Raw genomic sequence first — 20,421 nt, forward strand, 5'->3', positions numbered from 1 at the left:
CTTTATTTCATTGAAAACGTTCAGTGTAAATTTCCAACATTACTTCTAGCTATATATTTTTTCATCTATGAGTAGTTTCTCATGGGACTCTATTTATGGGTCTGGAAGTCAAACTGCAGTGAGAAGTCCTGTTTGCTCTTTGCAGACCTTTTTACAAATTCCAAGGCAGGAAGGCTGTTTATTTTTCCCACATCTGTTTTGTACTCATCTTTTGTGACACTGTTTGCTGGATGCTCTCCTTTTTTACTTTTTTGAAATGGATAGTTTGCACTGTTGCAAAATGTTGAAACCAACTCTTGCTTTGTAATAATATATTGCATCTGGATTTTTGCTTTAAAATCCATATCATTACCCAAGTTATTGCTTATTTAAGTAATATTGTAGATACTGATTCTCTGCAGTAAAGATTTAGTTGTAGTCTATAATAAAGTGTTATTTAAGATAGACTAACTTCTGTATTTGCTATAACACTTCATGGTTCTAAGAACACTTTTTCAATGGCATTTTTATTTTTATCTTCTGCATTTCATGCCAATAGTGTAATAAGAAGCAGAATTACCATAGTATACTTAAAAGAAGGAACTGGTATAGTAGAGGTTATTTTAATTGCAAAAAACTGAAATATATAGAATACTGTGAGTAAACTTAAAAAATATTCCAAGGGGGACTTGGCTGCCTGACTCTTAATTTAATGACTCATACTTTTACATTCCTACACGCCACTATGAAGAGCCTTTTACTTGTTAGTGTATTTTTGAGAGGTTCCTTTTATTGTCCTCTGTAGTCTGTAATGGTCATCTCTGATCCCAATACATTACAGCAACTTCTATTGCAGTCAGTTCAGATGTTTTTCTGAAATGTTCCAACTTTTGTAAGTGTGCCTGGCCAGCGTTGCAGAAGTGAACTTGTATTTCCATGTCAATATCTTGGGGTATAAGCATTATATTTACATTTGATCTAACCAAGGTTAAATCTGTCTATATGCCTGGTTGTCCAAGAGTTCACAGGGCTTAAACCTCCCTAAAAATGGCATACTTGATCTAAGTTAGCTCACCTCAGAGGTGACTTAAGTTTAGATCAGCCTGTGCTAATCCAATCTAAAATGGGTTAACCAGGCTGAAATGAATGCCTGTATGTGTTCACAACACAGTCCTGGGACTGGGAAAACCCAGACATTTACCTCCGCTCCTGGGTTGTAACTCCCCTGCCAGTTCCTGCCCCCCTGCCCCCCCGAGTCCATCAGCCCCCATCTTACTTGCCTCTGGTTGCCTGGGCAAGTGCCTGTACGTGGCAGAACCTAACTCAGTCAAAGCAAGCTGCTTAATCTGACTGGAGTTATTTGAATGCTTGTTTGCTAGAGCTGTGCGAAATTTCACTGAGTGTTTCATTTCAAAGCTGTTTCAATGCATTTCGACCTCAAAACAACAGCAACATCAAAATGAAATGGAAAGCTTTGAAACAGCTTTGAAACAAAATGAAGGTACTTGAAACACTTCGAAGAAGCCCAGTGGTGGGAGGCAGGGGAGAGCCACGGCTGCACTCCACCAGCTTCATGGAGCTCAGCCCAGTGGGGCGCACAGCCCCATGGAGCTCAACCCTGTGGCAGGAGGCAGAGCACAGCCCTGGCTTTCCCCACCTCCCATCACTGGGCTGAGCTCCATGGGGTAGCAGGCCCCTGGATCTGCATGTCAGATGAGAGGAGGCTGCCTCTGCCACTTGGGACCAGCAACAGCATCAATCTTCCTCAATGCTGGGTGTGGGCTGTGCCCAGTGCCAGTCCCTGGTGGCAGCAGCAGCCTTCTGTCATCCGGCATGTAGATCTGAGGGCCTGCACACCCTGGAGGAGTCCCGCACCCTCTGCAGGCCTACTGGGATTGCAAGCCTCCAGATCTGTGTGCTGGATGAGAGGAGGCTGCCACTGCCAGCAAGTGGCAGGAGTTTTGCTTTGAATAACACAGATGTTGCTTTGAGGTGCAGTTTTGCAGAAACCTCTGCACCTATCTTTTTGAAACATGGCAGACTTAATGCCCTCAGAAGGGGCTACCATCCCTGAAATTTTCATCCAAATAAGGCAAGAAATTATGAAGTTTTAGGCACTTTCATGATTGCCCATTATAGCTATGGGTAAAACAATGATACGTGTCGAAACACCGAAACAGTTTTGATGAAATGAAATGAAACACTGTCCCTTTAAAACAGCAGAATGGAAGTCAAAACAAAACAATGGTGTTTCACACAGCCCTATCATTTGCACCCTTGACTCAGACTTAGAATTCCACCCTTCTGAGAATCCTTAGGCTTGTCCCTTTCCCTTCTGTCCTGTCTTTTGAGATCTTATTTTTCTTTTCATTTCTAGATCCTCAAAAGAATCAGCTCTTTGCATATCTCATTGCAGTTCCCTCCTCTTTGCTTCTCTGAGTCATTCATTTGCTTACATTCCCAATCCATATTATGCATATTATCCATCATCATTTTCCCAGTGAATGCTACCAAATAATGAACCAAAAGTTTTCTACTATTCTTTAGCTTTTTAGTTTACTCTCTTCTCATTATGTAATAAGTTCTCACCTCATATCTTATTTGTATAATACACAAAACAAACATGAAAAACAAAACTTTTAACATTGGATAAGGTAAGGATTTCTTGTAATACCCATCTTTTTATGGCATGGTCTCGAATTTGCAGAACAGAGTGTTGGGGCTTTTCTCTGTAAATATTTAGATTTAATTGTTGTTATGATATTACACTTCTCAGACTGGAGGATTCCAAGAACAAACTCCAGGTGCATGCATCAAAACCCTGCCTTTCTTGGCACCTTTCTTATTTTTGCAACAAGAAGTACACATGAATTAATGACAGAGTTTGTCTGCAGTGGTCCCAGAGAAGGTTCCAAAGATTAGAAACAGAGTGTACTGACCTGGCATTTGAAACGGAGTAGATTGTGGGTCTGATCATCTGCCATTTCTTATCTTCAGTGACTTTAAGTCTGTGTGGTGTGTCTCTCTCATTGTTCAAATCAAAATTCTTCCTTTTAAACTGGAATTAGCATTAGACTTGATGCTTCATCTGCATTAGTATGTAATAGGGAAATTGGGTGGGAGGTTAGTGGCGTTGGAGGGGATCAGGGGTCTGCCAGGTGATGGGGAGCAGATGTAACCTGCAAGGGGTGGGGTAGGAGGCCAACCCATTGATGGGGTTGGGAGTGGGCAGGCACAATCCACAGGGTTTTTCCGGGCCTGAAGAGTGTCTGGTGTGATCATGGAGGCTTGTGGGGATTGGGGGCTACTTTTAGACCCTTTGCCAACTGACCCTGGGCTGGGCTGGACTGGGATGAGGGAGTAAGGGCTTGTGGGGGCAAAATATAGCCCAGTGTGGGGTGGGGGGGAGAGGCAGAGGTGGGAAAAGAGCAGCCCTAGATCTGGGGCTGGGGCTGGTGGCTGGGATTTCCCAGCCCTGGGGCTGTGCAGGGAAAGTGTATAGGGCTAGGGACAGACATTCAAAAAGCTGAAGTCTGAATTGATTCAACTTTTGCAGGTTAGCCTAGCCTACCTAGATTGAACCAGTTTGTAACAGTACAGATGTTCCCTCTGGTCTGAGAAAATGTGGGCACATGCCAGTTGCTCAGGCCAGGAGCCAGGGAGTGCTAGAGCATGCCTTTGTCTGAAGGAAAGCTGTACTGGGAGGGCATGGCCAGTCCGAGCTGAACTGGCCAGTTGGTGGTTTAATTTTTGCCTCCCTGTTGCACCAGCAGGGACCCAAGCTGGGTCTGCTGGGTGCTCCCCCCTTGCTGTTGCAGTGGTGGGCTGCCATTGCCCCTGAGGAAAAGGGGGCAGGGAGGGGGGTTATTCTCCACACTACCCACACTGGTCCCCCAGCCCTGAGCTGCAGCTGAAGGTGAGCCACAGTTGGAGACGAGGGAAAAACATCCCTGCAGGGCCAAGCTAGCTTCCCCTTGCCTCCAGCAGGTACTCTCCCTCCCATGCAACTCCTGGGCTGCTCTGGGAGGCAGCAGGGTGGGGGGAGGGGGCTTCAGCCCTGTGGCTTCTGCCCCATTTGTGGAGCTTGAGCTGCAGTCCCCAGACTGAAGTCTTTCACCCAGGTGCCTCCAGCTTCCAAGGTGTCCAGGAGCTGGACCTCCATGCATAGGCAGAAGCTCCCCCGCCCCGCCCCAATCCCCAGAGCAATGTGTTGTGGCTGTGGTAGTGGTCACAGCAGTGGCAGCTGGAGGTAAGGGGGGAGAGCAGCCCCTCTGCCCTGGCCAGCTCACAGCTGCTTGTGCAGCTGCAGTTTTAGGTGCTGCACAGGGCAGGAGGTGTGGTGGTGGCGGCTGCTGGACTTGGGCTTGCCAGCATCTCTGAGTGGGCCAGGGAAGCCCTTTCCCTAGCCATCCCCCATGTGGCAGGGCCAGTTGCTGGCAGCAGGACCTCTTGGAGAGGTGGACAGGGATGGTGGTTATTCCCCCTATGTCTGGTGGAGGGGACAGGAAGGGGCTTATTCTGCTGCTTGACAGTGGCTGGGGTGGGCAGACCTGGATGTGGTCCCCCAGGGGCAGTGGGAATAGAGGAGAGAATAGCTCCTACCTCTGTCTCAGAGGCCATGGTGGTTTGCCACTGCAGCAGCAAGTAGGGAGCGCCTGGCAGACCCCTTCCCCTGTCTGTCCCTGCTCTAGCTGGAGAGTAGAGGGGTGGGGCCAGCCCTGCTGGGCTGGAGCAGAGAGCCCTGCCCAGAGAGCATGCCAGGATGGTGGAGGACTCTGATTTAAGTTAAACCAAGAAGGGGTCTGGAACAGACATTGCATGAAACAGTTTGTGCGAAATCAGTTAAGTCTTATACGACATTCAACCAGGTTTATCTCAAACTGGTTTCAGTCCTTTTGAAGCTGGTTTATGCACACTAAATATCTATTCTGTTACAGGTTTAAACCAGTTTCTGATCACTTAAACTGGTTTATGTGTAATGTCTGCCCCTAGTCCTGAAGTTCTATGCACTGGTTTGACCTAAATCAAATAAGTTTAATACTACGTAGATCTAAGTTTACCTTAAACTGGATTCTGCAGTTTTAGATTGGCTTGTATGCATGGGTCTTCTGTACAGTTACAGGTTTAAACTGATTACCAGTCACTGAGATTGGGTCTGTAAGTGCACTGTCAGTACCGGGAAAAGCAAAGTTTAAGCTGGGTGGCCATTTTTAACCTAATTAATCTCCCCAAATGTGTGTACTTAGCCCAGCAGTAATATTCCTCTCAAGGCGAGACTGTAAAAGCATCTAGTTGGCTCTTGAAGGAGCCTGTCACCTTTGCTTGCTTGTTATTTTGTCATGTCCTTTTACTCTTGTACTTCCCAGATTTATTATCTATCACAAGGCTAGTTCCATACCATATTATTTGGTTAAAGGGCTGTGTTGGCTTCTCTCCCCTATCCTCCATTGTAACACCACCAACAGCCCCAGGACTCGGACTCTAGGAATGAAGAAGTCTGTGTAACAGTCATTCAGAGTTAGGGCTTGTTAGGATGTTTTCACTTTATGGTTTCATTCCTTAATATGTTTGGATTTTTAAGTTACTGTTTAACCTTGTACTTCTAGATTTATAAAGCATATCTTTGGGTTATCTGCAGTCTCTTTAGTATCTTAATGTTACTGATATGCCTTCACAACATTACATTGAAGTATGGGTTTTTTGGTATGCATGAATTTTGTACACAGGTGGCAAAATTGTATATTATAACTAATAATATGTTCTCATTAAACTTTTGTTCAGGTAAGGGTTTTAAGTCCCAGAACAGATATGCACAGGCTTATACTGCAATAAAAAAGAAACGAACATTAGGAAGAAAGTTCTAACTGTAAGGATATGATGCATTTTAATGCTTAACTTTCAGGTATCTCCAAGATTGGAAGTTTCATGAGAGAGTCGCAAATATTTCTCAGGAATGACGTAGAGAACCATTTCTGCGTTGAAGCATAGAAATGACTTCTAAATCTCTCTTCTCTCCTGTTTTATATGGTTCTGTTTGTTACAGAACTGCAATCCAGTTTTTCTTTTTTCTAATTGTGGTGTATGTTTGTTTTGTGCCAGGACATAAACAGCAAGGTAGCTGTCATTTTGTTAATTTCCTCTTATTTTCACAACAATTCTATTCCTTTCACTTTGTACGCCATCCCCCTCTTCCAACCTCTCCATTTGGATGCCCCTTTTTTCAAACTATAGTATGAAAATACTCCTGGACAGCAGGACTAGGTGTCTTGTATTTTTGTCAGGTTCTTAGGATTTAAACCCTGTGAGCATGTCCACACGTGCAAACATGTGCGCTTACAGCAGCTGCTATAGAAGTGGTGCAAATTTGAGCCGGGGCTTTTTACCTTGGTGCAAAGGACACGCACTTTGTTGTGGAGTAAAATGTGCCACTTGGGGCAAAATAACCCTGCCTGGCTCCTCCCAGATCTTCAGCCAGGGGGAGCTAGAGCCCAGAGCCAGCACTTGTGCTGTCCCCAGCAGTATAAAAAGCTGCCCTGTCCTGGCCCCAGCAGTATAAAAAGCTTCCCTGGCAAGTAGCTCAGGGCTACTAGCTCTCAGGAGCTTCTGGGGCTCAGCCAATTGGCACCTGGGGACACTATTCCTTGTACCAGCTGGAGTGCTGAATCAGCCCTGAGAGTTCCCTACACACTCTACCCACTACAGTGGTCTGGCAGTGGGGGCTGATGCCTGGCTGTGACCTGTTGTGCACCTGCCAGACTCGGATGGGGACTGCAGAGCCACAAGAGGCATCTGCCCCTCTGGGCCAGCTGCCAGTGGACTGCGGTTGCATGGTTGGCCTTTGTGTGGTACTACTGCCATTTGTGCACCCTGCCCGGGCAGCTGGGCAGCTATCACCCAAAAGATGTTACTGGGTGTGGTGGCCTGCTTTGAACTGTCAAAGCATGTCATCCTGGCCCCATTTTGGCCAGGAGGTCAGCCACAGCCAGATGGGTGCGAGGTGCTAGCTCTGAGCAGGTAGGGTCTTGTCACTGGCCTCCATAGCAGGAATTCTGGTGTTTCCTATTGGAAAACTGAAAAATCCCTGATTGGAAAAAAAAAAAAAAAATCCCAAAGTCAGTCTCTAAAATACCCCCAAATCCATGTTTCTTCACAAGTGAAACAAAAGACCATTTTAAAGAGAGAGAGAGAGAGAGAGAGAGAGAGAGAGAGAGAGAGAGAGTGAGAGACGGAGACAACGATCAGTTGGACAATGTTTTACTGATATATCTACAGTGTTAAAGCAAGTCTCTTATCATAAGAATAAAGTGAAGTCTAAATGCAGGTTTCATGAATACATATTTTGCTCCCCTCTCACAGGGTGATGGCCCCCACACAAGGGGTTGGGCCCCTACACAAGGGGTACAGCCCCCCCCAACAGGGGGTTCAGCCCCCACACAATGAGTTGGTCTCTCCCAAAAAGGGGATTTGGCCCCTAATAGGGGATTTGGCCTCCACACACAGGGTTCGGACCCCCAATGGGGTTTGTCCCCCACACAAGGGGTACAGAAATGGTTCCTGCAGGGGCTACTTCTCCCTGAAAGGCCCACATGTCCCACCTGGCCCCATCCCCCACCAGCTGCTGCACTCCCCCCAATGGCTGTCCCACCCAGCCCCACTCCCTTAGGCCCCCAAGGCTACCCCCACAACCCCAGATGTTGTCACTTAAAAAAACAAAACAAAACAGAAAAAGAACAGGGAAAAAAAGGGAAAAAAAAAGCCTCTGGTTACCTCAGAAGCAGGGGTGGAGGGACTCCAGGGCCTCCTGGCAGAGCCCCCTGGGCAGCACAGGGCATCCAGGTGGGCAGCAGGGCTCGGGCTGGGCTGTCACCCTGCCCCACACTGTGTTGGCTGGTGCCCAGTCAGCCACACGGCAGCTCCAACTGCCAGTAAGTGCTTGGATTTTTTTGTTTTTTTTTTAAAGTATGGAGTGGGGGGTTATACTTGGCTTTTTTTAGACCCCTGGATATCCAGGGGTCAAATCTTCTCCCTGAGCTGTAAGTTTGCAGTGCAGGGAACATTTTTTTTTTTTGTTCCAGCACGTGCCTGTTGCCCCGCCTCAAAGGGGTTTGAGGCAGGGTAGGAGGCATGTGTGGAGTCATGTGGATGCGCCCTGTCAGTCCTTTAATAAAGACATCCTTCCTGTTGATATGTATAGCTGAAGCCTATTTTAATTGAAGAAATTTGCATGTCTTAATAAGTATGCAGTATGCTAATCTTTCTCCATGAAGGCTTTTATATGAAGGAACCTGCAGCTTCGCTTAAATGTACAATCAGTCAGCAGGTGCTGTAATTCCAGGGCTTTGACCACCTGGTCTACTGAAAACACCTTATTTGCTTGCTTACCTCATATCCCCAAATAACACATACACACACCTTGTTTAGAGAAGGCAGACAGAAAAAAAAGAAAGATTTGTCCAGAGTTATGGCTGAATCCTGACAGATACTGTTTAGGTTTTAAAAGCTTAAGTTTTAACCCGCTCACAGCCACTGCTAAATTGGCAGCAGCTGTGGCTGCTCAGCCAAAGCTACTGTGAATTCTTCAGAAGCTATGAAAAGGTTAACACTACGGCTCTGGCCATAAAGTGTGAACTCTGCCCCTTTCCTCCCTGACACTGGGAGGGGGAGAAGCATGGAGGTGATTTTATACAGTCTCCATGCTTCCATTCTCCACTCCAGCATAGAAAATAAGCTTTACTGTTTAAGTTGGGGTGAATGTTTTTAGAGGACTGACTTTTTGTTTTGTTTGTTTTTTAGTTTTTCTTGGGGGGGAGGTGTTGCGGGGGAGGTCCATGTGGTATGAGAGTAAATGCATGTAAGAGATTCATAATGGTGTCGAGTTATTACTAGTGCAAGGAACTGCTATTTGGAATCTACACAAAATTCTTTTTCCTGCGCTAGCAGCCCAAGCCAGGGTAAGGCTTCTGTGTCAGTGAAGAGTTGGCTGGGTAGCTGATTAGCAAGGAAGTGCTGTTTTCTTTATTGAATGTACTGGGCATCCTAGTAAACTACCCAAAAAAAAAGACTTATTGCAGAAGGTAGTTTCTAGGAGCCTTGATTTGCTCTGGGTCATAAAAAGCACCCTCAGCCAAGAACAGATTAAAATCGTTACAAGCCTGCATAGTCCATTTAACATTTGAACTGATGAGGAGGGCCTAATAGTAGGCCTATGCAAATAGGGAATTATTCGAATCAGATTTGGCTGATTTTCAGAGGACAGTGATTCAGTAATTCGAATCGCTGTTCCCATTCAATTTGGCCAAATAAGAATCAGATTCAGTGCTGATACAGAAATTTGGATTGCCCGGGGAGAGGCAGATATAGCTGGGCAGCTACAGGTTCCCCCATGACTCCTCTAGCTGTGCCTGCCTCTCTCAGGGGTGGGGGGGGGGCCATGGGAGAAGCCCCCATGGCTGCTCTGCATGGCCCTATCCTCCGCCCAGCTCAGCCTCTCGGCACTTAAAGCCTTGCACTCACTGGCTGCAGCAGTGGGGATCAGGGCCTCTGAGGGCTCATGACAAAGGCCTCCATGCAGCACAGGGCAGTAGGTGGCAGTGGGGATTTTCCCACCCCCACAGGGTACCTGCACAGGAGATGTCCCATGGCATGGGTGTAGCGCAGCTCGGCAGGATGCCATGCGCTGTCTGGGAGCTGAGGCTGCTGGGGCTGAGTGGTGCTGGGCTCTGGCTGACTGCTGGAGCCACCCCGGCTCCCAGATGGTGTGTAACGCCCTACTAAGCTACACTGCACTCGCCCGATGCAACAGCTACTGCGTGGGTGCCAGGTGGGGGGGGAGGGCAACCCCTGCTGCACTGCACTGCCCTGTGCTGCATGGGGAGGGCTCTGCCACGAGCACCCTGAGGCCTCAGTCGCTGTTGCCAGAGCCAGTGAGTGTGGAGCTTCATTATTTTTTTTAAAGCTCCGCACTCACCAGTTGCAGTGGCAGTGATTTGGGGCCTCTGGGCACTCGTGGCAGAGCCCTCCTGCACAGCACAGGGCAGTGGGGGGGCTGTGGGGACTTCCCCTTCCACTTAGCACCTGCGTGGCAGCAGTCACATCGCGCAGGTGCAGCACTGCTTGGCAGGGAGCTACACACTGTCTGGGAGCTTGGGCTGCTGGGGAAGAAGAGTGCCAGGCTCCGGCTGACTACTGGAGTTGCCCCTGCTGAACCGTGCTGCACGCATGCCCCCTGTCCTGGATGGACAGCTTGCTCCAGCTCTAATCCCTCCCTCCCCCATGTCCCTTCCCTCCCCCAATCCCCAGCCCCAACAGACTTACCTGCTGGAGGCAGCTGTGTCAGCTTCCTGTTTAGTCTATGGCTGAATTTCCAAAGCAGCCAAAACTTTTCCAAATTGATTCAGAGCTTTTAATTGGTGTCCCAGTTCAATTTGGATTTGGAGATTTGGTTCCTGAATTGAGACAAATTTCCTCCAAATTGAATTGGCTACCAAAGCTTCACACAGCCCTACGTAATAGTGCCTTGCACATATGTACCCTACATATCAGCATGTGTGTTTATAGTGCTACTTGCTAAGCTCCACATGAAGACCTTTCAACTTTGATTTTCATCTGCCTGGTCTCTAGAAGAATTTCACGCAGACAGTGATTTTAGTTCTGCAGCATGTCTTCGCAAAATGGTTTGCTAAATGGATATGAGCCACAAACCAAGTGGGGCAGGGGAAAGTTGGGGTGTGGGGGGGGGAGGGGTGAAACTATTTCAAAGAATCTGAGCTCAGGTCCACAAAGGTATTTAGGAACCTAAATAGAGTGTTAAATGCCTGTGTTTGTAGATTTGGCTTCTGAGCCACAAGAATTGGGTTACATCTAGCCTAGACATCAGCCATTAGATTAGCTTGTATGGATTTCCTGTTTTTTATCTAAAATTTTGTAGTACAGGTATGCTGCACAGCAGCTGTTCCATGTGTAAATACACACAGGGGCATGTGCTTCTCTCCTCACAGCAGAGAAGCCCTTAAATTCTGGGCTTCATGACATCAGAATGGGGTATTCCTGTATGGTATTCATCTCCTATTAGTCAGCATCAGTGTAGTAGACTTCCTGAGTCAGTAAACAGTGGAACAAAGCTTTTTTTAAATATAGTTTCAAGAAATCCTCTGATTCCCCCAAAGTGATTTCTGAAATCAGAAGAAACAAGGTCAGGATTTTTGATTTACTGTCTGTACCAGAAACAAGCCAGTCTTTTATAGTCCTGTTTCATAGTCACTATCTTGGCTTGTTACCTGCCTGTGTGCTTGACTGCTCAAATCAGACTACTATAGTTACATAAAGGACAGTGCCAGCTGTCAGAAGCACTCCTCAGTTTCTGTATATATGCCTCCTAAGCTTTGTAGAGCCTGTGTTAGAGCTTCTCTGTATGTTCCTTGTATCACTGAGAAGATGGCCTTCACTTTGTCAAGAAGCTTATAAATGATTTATGCTTCCATACAGGTGAGGAGGTGCAAGGGCCTCATTTGAAGTTCATTTTTAGGTGGTCTCAATCTCAGCTGGCTATTTTACCACCTTCTTGGTATTCTATTTTAGTGTTGGGTGGATAAAAAAGAAAGTATGAACCCTAGTTACATCCGAGACTGCCGTATACTGAAAAGACTAAATCACTCGGGTTCGGAACGGACATTCAAAAAGCCTGAGCCTGAATTGATTCAAGCTTTGCAGGTTAGTTTAACCCTGCTAGGCTGAACCAGTTTGTAACTGGACAGACATTTGCTCTAGATTGAGGAAATTCAGGCACTTGCCTGCAGTGGATCAGACTAGAAGCTCGGGGGTAAGGAGGGGAGTGCTAAATCAGCCCTCCCTTCCCTTATTTAGTGTTGAGCTGAGGAGGGAGTCGCCAGGCCCTGATAGGATGCTTTAATTAGGGCGGTCTGTCTGCACTATCCCAGGCTCTTCCACACTGGCTGCTTAAGGGGCGGGAGTATTGCCAGCTCCCACCCCCCTGCTAGCACTAGCGTGGTATGCAGTGCATGCATCTGTTGATGATACAGAGCTTTTAAATCTCCCTCCCTGCTTCTTTATACTGTCTGCAGCAAACTGACAGGCAAGCAAGCCAGCAGGAAGCTGATAACAGTGTTTATAACCCCATCGGCTAAAAAATGGCCTCTCTTCATTAGTTCAAACTCTTCTTAAACAGCTTACTGTATGACCTGTTGATTAGCTCCAAAAACCCCTAAGCCCCACTGTTCTGTCTGCCTTTCCCAGTGAAACTGGAAAAACACACACAGACACTTCTCGGCATTAGTTAGCACACCACATGCCTAGGGTCTGTGGGACTGGGGTCTGTGCTGTGGGAGATGGGAGGGAGGTGAGGATCCCTGCTTGAACAGGGATGGTGGGGGGTGGTAGGGCCAGGGGAAGCCAAGCAGACCCTGCTGCACCTTCAGTTTCTGCTAGAGCTCCAGCCAGTGAGCAGAGGAGCAGGACTAGTTCTGCTATGGAACAGGGCTCCTCCCAGCCCAGAGAGCATTCTGGGATGCTGGGGGAGTCTGGTTTATCTTAACTAGCAAGGGGTCTGGAACAGAGATTGCATAAACCAGTCTGAGCCAAATCAGTTAAGTCTATTACTACATTCAACTAGGTTCATCTCAAACTGGTTTCAGCCATTTTCAAACTGGTTTATGTGCACTGAATATTGTTCTGTTACAGGTTTAAACCAGTTTCTAATTACTTAAACCAGCTTATGTGTAATGTCTGTCCCTAGCCTTGGTCTGTTATCCTAAATATTTCTAGCTACAGATAAATTGTTTGAAAGTGTCTATTTCATCTCCAAAGAATACCAGAAATGCTTACTCAGTGCATCTTCTTGGATATGCACTAGTACTAACTTAATTGAGTGTGCCATTTTTGGGGGGTGATTTAAGCCCTCTATATGTCTGTACGATTGGTAATTTTAAATTGACCAAACTCTCTGGTTAGGTCAATCTAAATGTAATACCTACATGTGCCCATAATAACAGTAGTTCGCTGAGATGTTTACAGTCTGTGTGGATCCTAAACTATCATGCATCCTTGCTTTTTGGAGTCTCAGATTTCTTGAGCTTTGAATTGCAAAGGAAATCATGGAAGGGTGAGGGCTGTTCCACACTTCATAATGTAACATCTGAGCATGAGGATTCACAGAGCATGTACATCGGGGTGGGCAATTATTTTGGGTTGAGGGCTGCTTACTGAGTTTTGGCAAGCCATGGAGGGCCACATGGTAGGCAGCCAGGGGCAGATAGCTATTAATATTCTAAATTTTTTAGGGGCCCTGCGGTCCAGATAGAATGGACTGGTGGGCTGCATTCAGCCTGCAGGCCACATTTTGCCCATGGCTGGTGTACATAGATGGCCTTGATGAACACTCACTTTCACAAACAAACAGACAAACAGAATGTGCATGAAGAACATGTGCATCCACATTTTAGTGTGGGATAATTACATTTGACCCTAAAAATTGAAAATGATTATCTTGAGCTCATAGCTATTCATACCATGATGGAGTAGTGCAAGCCAGGTGGAACACACTAGTTATTTAAGTTAGCTACATTGTTCTTTTGTAGCAGTGGAGAAGCGTAAAACATCCTTTGAACACCAGCAGTTTCCCATCTGCTCTCTTACACTTTTCTGCATACCCCCACCAAATTCATCTCATGACTTTCCTTTTGAATAGAGTAGATTATCATATTCTCTCTCTATATCTTGCTCTCTCTTCCAATAATATATGTATATACACACATCAGTTTGAAAGGTATCTTTTTTACTGTGATCTTTATAATTGACTTTTTTTTTTTTCAGTTGACGGTAGCTCAGAATTTCCTTTGAAAATCAAAAAGTTACCCTGTTAAGCCCACTGAAGCCTTTCACTTTAAATGTTTGAGGGTATCTGGTGGTTTCAGAACAATGAGGGCAAATATCTCTCATTATTCCTAATGGCTTTTAGGCCATAATGTCTTCAGGAAGATATTAGAACCCTGTTAGAAGTTAAAGAGCCCTGTTTAAGAACAGGCATCTTTACTCATGGTGTCTTATTCTAAAGAGAAGCTAGGAGAGAGTGCCATTTTGAAAGTGGCTAGTTATTTTGGTTTCTCTTGGAGAACATTATTTTCCAGTCTCTGGTAAAGAAAAAAACTTTTCAAGTATGGCACTAGCTCTGATTTGCTGCTTCGCTGATTTGTGGATGTAATTGTTGCATTTAGGTCATTCATTACAGAAGAATTGACACAGTGCTAGCTTTCTTTGTAGGACACATTTCTTAAAAATATTTCTCAAAATAAAGGATTTGTTAATTCTAAAAATTAATTTAGAATCCAGAGGAAGTGCCATTTTTTTAGGGGAAGGTAGCATACAGGACAAGGGTTGAACCCCTCTTGGAAATGGCATGTTCAACTTGGCCTTAACTGTAGGCACACGGTCTATTTCCTCTCTGCTTCATTATCTTCCCCCAAGACTGATTGCATCTTGTCGAAAATTTGAGTTTTATCATCTGTGGCACTGGCGAATGTGTGCTGCAGCATCTGTCTTGTCTGTAAAATACTATCATAATTGTAACAAGGTTTAATTTACAGATCCTTGCAAACAGCTTGGAGAGAAGGTACTACACAATGTACCTCTTGTTTGTGAAATACCATTTTCTATAATGATATCCTATGTTTTTTTTTCTGAGCTTCTGGTTTCTTGCATGATCAGTTGGCATATTTTTATATCAGGGTGTGATAAGGACACTGTTGTAAAAATGTTATCAGTTAGTATTTGGATTCTGCTGTTAAATTAAACTTACTTTGATTACTTTGCCCACAGTCTAGCTAAATTAAAATCCTGTAAAGGTGCTTTTGTTTTAAAGCTGGAATGAAACAAATGACTCCAGGAATGGTAAAAGTTTTCAATGAAGGGTTAATCCTGAATAACTATATCTTAAAGACTTGCTATAACACTCACACTTGTGAGTTGCCCTTGCTAATTCAAGTCATTCAATTGATTTTTGATCTGTAATTATGGGTTTGCAAGATTAAATCCAAATTGTTCAGTTGCTTTGTTTAAAAGGGAAAGGGGCCCTTATTTCTATTATCATTTAAGCACAAGTCTACTGTAACTTTCACTCACTTCTCATTATTTCTAAGTTATTGCTTCTTGACTTCACAACTAACTACCACTTTTTAATGGCTTTTTTATTTTTAATATTTGTCTACTTCAATTTTTGGGTGCATTTTACTTTCTCTGATTCATTGAGTTATGTTAACTATGCCCCTTCCCTGCCCTAACTTACTTGGATCATGTCCCCAGCACTGATGAGTGTGTGCACAAGTGAGCATGATCATGATTATGCAACTTAACGTAAGCCACACATCATAGATTGGGTCCTGGGAATGTATGCATCTACCCTAATAGGCTACCCTATCTTCTGCCTGATGCTTTTTAAGTGAAATTATCATGTTTATAGAATTGGAGCCATAATGTGTGTGCTGAGGATCCACAGTCAAATTGGAAAACATTGGGGAAGCTTTTCCGAATTTTAAGTTATCCTTTTGTCACTCCCACCTTTCAGTAGGAGACTGAAAAATCTTACTCTATTTAATTAGTCCAGGAGAAAAAGAAGTATCACGTCTTAAAACAAAACTCTAATTCTAAGGAGTTACAATTTTTTATTTGGTGTGATCCCTGCTCAGTGATGGGCTGCTTTGAAAGTAGTCTTGCAGCTTTGACTATACCTGGTCTTGCCTGTCTTGTGCATGTTTATGTGTACAGACATATTTAAGAAGTTATTTGGGCTTTGTACTAGAATGACATAACTACCTGCTCCAGGGCACTTTGTCTTTAAAAGCCAAGTGTTATCTTACCTCTGTGTGTGTGTTCTTAATGTAAAGATAAGTATGTATTTGTTTTGACTATCAGTTATAGTTGGCAGTGGATTGCCTGCAACCATACTACTGAAGATTTTGAACTTGTCACCGCAAGCTAAGCAGGATTGACCCTTGCCAGTCAGTTGAATGTGAAACCTCATTTAAAAACAGATTTCTTCCCATTTCCAGCTGCAGTTTTTCTTCTGTAAAATCACTTCTTAATTTCTGCTTATGTGTTGGTTTACTTCCTTTCCCATGTAAAATATTCTTATTTACTTTACTTCCATAGTCTTATTTTTAAAGCAACACAAAGGAAATTATATGCAAAACTATTGAGTACTAAGTTTAAGGCTTTAATTTAGGTTTTAATTTCCCGACTTTCAGTTTCCACAGCAACCTTTTGTTTATTGTCTTTTGTACATATGCATTATATGGATCTTTAATTATATTATCACATAACTGGTGTTCAGTGATGCATGTGTGATATATATGCATTCTTGGAAAACCTTGATGGGCACAGAATGCTTTTATGTACTGCCCCATAGTGTAAGGTGAATATAGAAGGATGGAGAACGGTACTTTTTTTGCTGGGGTTTCTTGGTTTGTTTACACAAGGTACAGTTCCCATTTAGTGAATAATCCAAACTGACTACATTAAAAATAGTCTTTCATAAAATGAATTAAGTGATATGTACTGTTAGGGAGACCAGAAAATGTAATTAGCCTATGGTAAACTTACCGTGGACCATGTCTCTGCTAGTGGACTATTACTGCCTAGCCTTTCCATGCTTTATAAGCAGCTTGTTATAGTACAGAGATACCTGCTCAAAGCATTTGCATGTCATTGCTTCTGCATTTTATTTGTAACCTATTTTTTCTGTTTTACTCTCAAAAGGCGTCTAAACAGAAATAATCTTCAACTGCTTTCTGAATTACTCTTTCTGGGAACTCCGAAGTTATACAGACTGTAAGTAAGCACAACCCAGTATTAATAATCTTGGAAACCTGGCACATACTATTAATTTTTAAAAATGGGTATATTCTGTTGTTTTTTTCCTGGAGCACACACTTATTTTTATCCTATCAAGAACAATCTAAATAGTTCCTATCCATTTCAGTTCAGCATTTTCTTTGGTTTATTTTCTTGCTTGGATACAAAAAGTCTGTCATGAGTCATGCAAGTCCCCCTCTTCCCCCCCTCCAAACTTCCATTTCAAAAAGTGTGAATGAGCCTTTGGAAGAGTGTTTTCTCCCTTGTTTTGTCTTCAAATTAAAAACAATAAGCCGAAAAGTGATGGGTTTGCAGCTGTTGGTCCAGTGATATTGCAAAAACATTTGTTTGTTTTGTGATATTCTGTTTTTATACCTGTGGACCACTAAGGCAATTTCTTAACAATATAAATATGAAGTGGACTTTAGATAATCTAATGAAAAATGCCTACTTTCTACTAATTTATTTTATTAAAATATATATCAAGAAGACAGTTTCAAATGATAGGATGTGGAACATGATGCACTTAAAGCCTGGCAAGATGGTACAAATTTATAGTCAAGTATAATCAAAGATGCATCCTTGACACTTTATTATAGATTTCAGGTGAGATTTGATTCTTGCAGATTAAATTGGGGAAAAAGAAACTGGCAAATGATTCTGTACTCTATGCATTGGATAGTCAGTTTCTTTATTGATCTTGTATGTTAGGAAGCTGAGAGAAAATAGTTGATTGCACCATTGCAGTAGTTAGACGTGTACATGGAGGTGAATTTTTATAAAGTAAGTTTCACTTTGGGGACTTAACTTGTTTCTAATTTCTTAAATACACAGCATCTTTACTTGTGTTTTCTATTTAATATTAAGTGGGGGAAATTAAAATGTCTGTATTTATAGCAAGAAACATTTAATGCAAAAAAGTTGCCTTTAGCTGTTTGTGTGCGTGTGTGTGCATGTATGCACTAGCAAAAGCTTCCGTTGTAGGTGAAACATCATGAGATTACTAGACAGCAGTACTCAAAGGGGTTCTCTCCTAAGAAATTCTTCATCTGAAAAAATTGGCTTAGAGTACGTTTCTCCCATAATATTAAAAAATATGGAATTTCAAACTTGTGATAAATGTGCATATATTGTAAAATTAAATATTAACAAGTATGAAAATATTACAGAGAATTAACATTAGAATTGAAATTTGTCACTTAAGAGTGAAGTGATATGGGGATGATAGTTCTGAGTTATTCTATCACTGGCATGCTGCTTGTTAAATCTTAATTCATGCATCATAAAAATGAGATATAGCTTGCAGAATAAAATAAGTACACATTTAAAGTAAAGTCAACTTTTTACATTTTATTTTGAGATGCACTTGTGGAATTATAAATGTATTAAATTTCTTCTGCCCAATGGTTATTGTTGAACAGTTCATGAAAGTGTGTGTGTCTGGTTATAACATGTTTAAATAAATAAATAAACACACGAGACATGTTTCAAAAATATATCTTAGCTTTACTTAAAAACCAGCATAATTAAGCTCTTGATTTAAAATTTCTCTTGCTATTCTGGTGCATCAGTCCTGAACAAAACAATTTTAATACATATTGGCTGTATGTGGTCAGGGCTCAGATTTTATATAGCTTGATTACTGCCAGATCTGTACATGGCTATTTATTTATATATTAGCAATTGTGGACTTGCTTACATGTATATCCTGAACAATAATCTCTTTGGAAAGGGATTGTCAAATTGTCTAAAGATGATGATGGAATTATGTTTACTGTTTTGCTTAGCCAATTAAACTTTAACTGCTAATAATACAGCGTGTATGCTGCAAATTCTTCAATATGCTATTCAGCTTCTGTGAATAATAATTACCATTTGACCCTTGGCTGTAAATGAGATGCCAGGTGAAGAAGCACATATGCTTGTTGTGTAGCCTAAATGCAATATAAAAGAAAGAGGGTACACTGTATGTGAATTATGATTAGACACGGTTGGTTGCCGCCAGCGGCCGGCTATGCTTTCCCTTTGCTGTCTGCTCCAATTTCTCTTTGGACGGGTTGAGAGAGCACTACATGTTCAGGTCAAGATGTTTGCTCAGAAATAGTAGTACAGTTGCAGCTGTGTTTGTTGGAGCAGGAGACTAGTTTAAATAGCATTACCATTTATCCAGTCCATTAACAGAACTCTGTAAAATAATACCAACTCTGCATAAACTACAGGACAGTGTAATAAAATTACAAACACTTGTTGACAGATGGGAAGTGCAAGTAAAAGAAAGCAGTAAGTTGTGAGTTTAAAAGAGACAGTACATAATTTTCTATGTCAGAATATCCTCTGTGCTTTGAAAATCCCAGTTCATATTTTCAGATTTGCCATGGTGGAGGTAAGATGTGTGGTATTTTTGTGTGTTTCTCTCTCTGTGCCCGCCCCCCCCACACACACACACTTTCAGGAAACCTGAAAATAGTTAAACTTGTGGCTGTATCTGCTAAACGGGTTTTTTAAAATAGTTTTTGTTTTTGTTTTTGTATTTTTAAGAGTTTAACCACAAGTGATTTTAGCATAATTCTAGGTGAAGTATTATCTTTGTGGGGGGGAGAGGGGGGCATAGTATGAAAAATACTTGGGGGGTGTTGAAGTTAATTGCTTGATTTTCTATTTTATTTTTAAAGAAAATTTGAGTTCATTTTGATAATCGTCCAAACTTCTAAGGCTCTTAATATTGAAATATTTGTATGCATGTGCCACTGAGTTTCTTGGATGATAATTTTTGTGAAGCTTTTTCAACAAGTATGTTTTATTGTGAGAATGGCATGCATTGTTTCCAGTGACCCATGTGCCCATTTATATTAACTTGTCTAACGTCAACTATAGTACCTTTTTAATATAGAGAACTGTTATGGCTTAGTGGGTGCTTATCTGAGGAAGATAGATTTTGACTGCTTAAATCACAGTTCATTGATCACCATTTGCTGCAGGATACCAAGTGTTAGATCCAAAGCTGTTTGAGAATTTGGCTTTCAAAGATGCTTTTTTTTTTTTTTTTTTTTTTTTTAGCTAGCAGCATGTATAGGGCATTGAATTCTATACACAAAGAATGTGTATTTTCTTTATTGAAATGTTTTAATTCAGTTGATAAACTCCCTTATTGGGCAGATCATATTTTATGATACAAGTTACAGCCTTGAGCTCTACTGGATCTGGAAAAGAACAACCTTAAGAGTGGTTCATTTAAATTGTAATCGAGGCACTTCCTTGCCTTTACTGTAAACCTTCCCTTTCTATCAATGAGAAACTTGTAAGAAGCACATTTATGAAACATTCCTATTTAAAAGAGAAAGTCTTAGTGTATTGTAACTGTCAGGGGCACAGAGTTTTAAGATGCCTGGCTTAAGAGCCTTGCAGCCAGGAATAAAAGTAGAAAACTGCATGGGGAGCCCCTGCAAAAAATTCCTCCTGAATTAATTTCTGCCAGCTATGATTAAAGTGTGTGGTACTAGATGTGTCAGACACCATAGTTCTTTGCTTCATTTTACTCTTGGCCTCTTTGGCCCCTGCCACAATAAATCCAATAATGGTTAC

At 42.7% G+C, this 20,421-nt stretch overlaps 1 protein-coding gene across 7 annotated transcripts in view; it reads left to right on the forward strand.

The window, feature by feature from the left end:
• SLIT2 (slit guidance ligand 2) overlaps positions 1-20,421 on the forward strand; it is a 453,521-nt gene that overhangs the window by 14,813 nt on the left and 418,287 nt on the right. For all 7 annotated transcript variants that reach the window (XM_090035691.1, XM_090035688.1, XM_090035693.1 and 4 more), the window contains exon 4: positions 16,744-16,815. In XM_090035691.1, the coding sequence (XP_089891817.1) occupies positions 16,744-16,815 (72 nt within the window). The remainder of the gene's footprint in view (positions 1-16,743; positions 16,816-20,421) is intronic.

This window comes from Crocodylus siamensis, chromosome 2 (genome assembly GCF_052110815.1).
Source record: "Crocodylus siamensis isolate JL-2025a chromosome 2, ASM5211081v1, whole genome shotgun sequence".
NCBI lineage: Eukaryota > Metazoa > Chordata > Crocodylia > Crocodylidae > Crocodylus > Crocodylus siamensis.